The sequence below is a fragment of the Fusarium oxysporum genome, chromosome 5, assembly GCF_000149955.1.
Source record: "Fusarium oxysporum f. sp. lycopersici 4287 chromosome 5, whole genome shotgun sequence".
NCBI classification, from domain to species: domain Eukaryota; kingdom Fungi; phylum Ascomycota; class Sordariomycetes; order Hypocreales; family Nectriaceae; genus Fusarium; species Fusarium oxysporum.
Window position 1 is genome coordinate 1,656,502 of NC_030990.1, and position 4,229 is coordinate 1,660,730.

General features: G+C 49.0%; 1 protein-coding gene across 1 annotated transcript; it reads right to left on the bottom strand.

Annotated features, from left to right (window-relative positions):
• Nucleotides 1-2,373: 2,373 nt before the first annotated feature.
• Nucleotides 2,374-3,376, bottom strand: FOXG_18157 (uncharacterized protein). The gene has a single exon (XM_018398205.1). It carries the CDS (start codon nt 2,996-2,998, stop codon nt 2,468-2,470), a length of 531 nt encoding a protein of 176 aa, XP_018234517.1. The 5' UTR covers nt 2,999-3,376; the 3' UTR covers nt 2,374-2,467.
• Between the last annotated feature and the right edge of the window lie 853 nt (nt 3,377-4,229).

Here is a 4,229-nt window from a genome sequence, read left to right on the forward strand (position 1 = left end):
CCCACGTCCCGATAATACTATGGCTGCTTGACGACAGTCCTACACATTCAGCTCTTGAGGCAGACTTTCGGTGCAAGGGTCAGATGCCGGAATATCAAGGGGAATAAAAAAAAATACTAAACCGCTCATTGGGCGGAGAAAGAAATGGCAAGAAACAGTAAAGTAGCTCGGCGAACCGTGAGTCGCCTATGGCTTACACCGGCTGATAATGCTCTCAATTCGGGTGATGAGAGATTAAGTGGGAAGAAGACAGACGGTTGAGCCTAGGACCGGAAGGGACAGATAGTGGAGGAGAGAAGTGGAAGGGGGATAGAAACAGGGGAGAAAGGCGGTGAAAACGGGGAATAGAAACATTGGGCTGCTTTGATCTTCAACCGTAGTGTACGCACTCCCGCTATTGGTGAGGGTACAGATTGGTTAGTAAGGTATGGAGGCGTAGGTATCAACTTGGACCTGTCCCGTCTCTCTGCTGCGTGTGGATGAGTAGGTGTCTTGCTGTCCTTGGCTAGTCAACGAAGGGCCAGGATGATGCTGCTCTGCCTGCAAGACACAACCTTTGAACCACGCGGATGCGCCGGGGCTACTGCATGGAGACCACGATTAGTCTAGAAGCACGTCGTTAGTCTTGGTGCTCGTGGGAAAGAAACTGTCTAGATGGTGCAAGAACAAGACGGAAGTGAACATCCTTTGAGTTATCCATCTACCAGCTGATCTATCAACAGAGGTTATAGCTCTGAAGCACTTCATGAAATAACCATACAAGTGTTGTAATGATTGTTGTAAGCTCAAGCCTAAGTTTAAGAATCGATTCTAGAGAATCATATTCACAAGGGATATTTAATTCCCAAGCTTTGTTGAGACGGTTGAGCGAAACCGATAGCTAGCTAATGTGGGTGGCTAGTCGTGGGATGCAGGAAAACTTTAGAGCTTAATCCTAAGTGACATAAATACTTAAACAGGTTAAGATGATTCAAGACTAATTTAGGAGATTCCTCGACTATTTATTTTCGCACCTTAAATGAGTGAGGGGTCTCGAGATTTGCACGCCCCGAGGCATGGTTGCAGCACAGACTACGGTACCAGAGCTAGGGCGGCGGCCAACCGTCCGTCTGCAGCTAATGCTTACATAGTATGCATTAGGGAGGATTCTAAAGGGCAAGCGAGCCGCTCGACAGCGTCGTCATGCGGTACAGAGTTTAAGGACCCAAAAGCCCCGAGACGCAGGCCCAAGACGATTTGCCGTAGTTGCTATTTGGGCAGCTGGCTTGTTTAGCAATGGCACCAGGGACAGGGACAAGGTGTGAGACGTGTCAGATGAGACGGGAGGACACGACAGAATAGGATGCAAGGAAACAGGAGCAAGTAGCGACAAGTCTAATGTGCCCGCGGTCAACACAGCTTTGAGAGTAGGAGGGCCATTCTAATTGCAGCACCAAACTCACAACAGTCCACACTGGAAGTACCATTGTTGTTGTTGGGCCATGTTTTCGACAAGGAGTGAGAACTGAGAACAACGATACAGGTGTGAGGAGAACAAGAATAACCAACCTAAAAAGAGTACTATGTATATAAGTCACTGCCTCGATGACGATAACAGACATCAGATACAACCGGTCAATATCGGAGGATGCACCATAGATACCAGAAATTGAAGTCAATACGGAGTATGTCGTTGATTGATCAACAAAGCCTATGCAAGGTGGAGGTACGTACGTACGTGCAGCTGGCATGTTGCTTGTTGGCTCTCATCAAAGTTAAGGGGATGTGATTCAAGGGCTGGGCCATCAAACAGGATACGGCATGACAAAAGCGTCAGATCCATCAAACCTCATCGAGGCAAACGAGTGAGTGACTGTGAGTGCTTGCTTTTGCGAATGACGCCGGCCCGCTTTGAGCATGTCTCAAAACCCCTGCACATTGATGAAAGCCAGAAACCCTCTGCCAGCACTAGACAAGGGGTGAACTGTGGATGTGAGTCTTTTCGCGGTGGAGGGTATATCCAATCTCATAGGCCCCCACACATGCCCAGTCACAGCCATAATGGGCAATTGAGTGGTGTCGTATTAGTTCTAGGGGGGTGTTGTCCGAATAAGCCCGAGTGATGCGGACTTGACGGTCAGAGAGGGCTTCACAACTTTCCGTTGGCCTGGCTGAACTCTGCTCTGACCCGCCATGAACATCCCCGATCGGTATGGAGTTCTCGGACGGAGGAGCGGGCGGCAGCTGGAGACGCCCCCGGCTTCCGGGCTCTATAGTTAGATGCTAGCACTACGCCGCAGGCGTTATAGACAAGCATGTACATGTTTTGGGAGAATGCCAGGCCGTGTTAGGGACTGGAGATCTTTTCGAGTCTCAGGCGAACAGTAATGTTATGTTGGATAATTATTGAATTGCTTTCATCTGTGATCGTCAATGAAGTCCAATGAATGGGGCTTTTCGAGAGTGCCTCTTGTCTATTCTCGAGTATCTAAGGGATCATTCTCACAAGCTTCCTGAACAAAGCGTTGACTCTCGCCTTGCTTAATTGCAGAACTGAGAGGCTGAGAAGCCATGTATTCAAGAGAAAGTGGTGGTACTCTATTGGTGACATGGTTATGTGGTGATGGTCATGTCGATACATACAGTATTGAAACCGGTCAGGATTGAAGAGACCTGAAGGCTGCCTGATGCTGGTCTCTCTGAGTATCCAATCAAGACGCCCAAATTGTAGTAGTAAAATACACCGAAACAAGTAACAGGCTTGTTCATGCATTCTCGGTACCATGGCTATCCAAGGTTGCGCCGCCAAGCTACCCACAAGATCCAAGACCAGGTCCGGCCAACTCGAGACTGATTGCCGTAACTTACGGCGTACCGTGAGCCATATCCCTTCCGCTCGACGGTCGACCTCCGCAGAGCTCCACCATATTGACTGTTGTAAGTGACTGGATGGCGGTTGTTGTACGTATATTGCTTCCTCGTCACGGCCTGTGTCAAAGGTCTGAGAGACGCTGAACATTCACTTAGGATCGCATATGGGCTTCACAGCGTTCCAAACAATTCGTTGCTAACGTTATACAGCAACGATACAACGTTGGAGCAACGAGTCATAAAAAGACAACCAAGGTAATCAATCACTCTGCCCCCATCTTAGCAAGGACACCTGCATGATCACAAACTCGCATGCATGCCGCCGGGGACTAATGCTGTGTGAGATGGTGCTCAGTCAAGGCGACCGAGGCGGGCTGTTTATGGCTCTCTCTCAGGCGAATCCTGCTGGCAGCTGACTTACATGGCATGGATGATGGATGGATGGAAAAGTTGAACCATGGGTGTCGAGAGACCAAGGCGCAGCGGTATGTTGCAGGTTTCTCATTGAATGCAAGGGCTCTTCTTTAATCCTCTTGAGTCAATCAAGCCCGAGCCCTTCATTGGTTCGACGGACACGAAATTGGACCTTGGAAGCGCAGTATTTACCCCGGCACCAACTGTATGTACGTACAGATGATACCAAAAAGGTCAGACTTTTGCGCAGGGGCTGGTCGTTTCTAGCCTCAGACTCTCCGTTCTCCATTCACGTTGTTTGTGGTAGACCCATGGCAGCGGTTTTTAAAAGTGGCCCCAAGGGCATGTTTATAGTCTAGCGCAAGGGCGGCGCATCCCAGTGTAAGGGTCTGATCATAATATTGGAACCATCCTTTAATGACTGTTGACGATGATTGACGCCAGTTCTGTCCAACATCTTGAGGGAATACTAAAGCATAGAACATTTTGATGGATTGCGTGGCCTTATGAGCACATGCTCACATGCTCACATGCTCTCATGCTGGGTAATCGTTTCCGAAATGTAGGTCTCCAGTCCACGAGGACTGTACTGTAAGCATGCAAACATCCAGTTGAATGTTACATAGCAAGCAGAGAGCAAGGCCAGACCAAACATGTTGATCTTCGGCAACTGGACCGTGGCTCTGGCGAATTATTCTTTTTCGCTTCCTTGGCGATACCCAGGTGTCATGCTAAGCAATCCCTGATGAACGGGCTTGAATCCTCCACTTGCACACCCTTGCTTGCCTTTTTCTTTTTTTCGAGCATCCACAATCTGTTTTGAGTTGGCATAGTGTGGCAGGTGTGGGTTGTCGGCTCTCAATGACAGCACGTCCTGTAAACGAGATCGCGTGGAATCCGAAGCCAACAGGCAACTTTGATCAAAACCGAGAGTTTCGGGGATGCAAGCCAATCGTTGCTCGTTT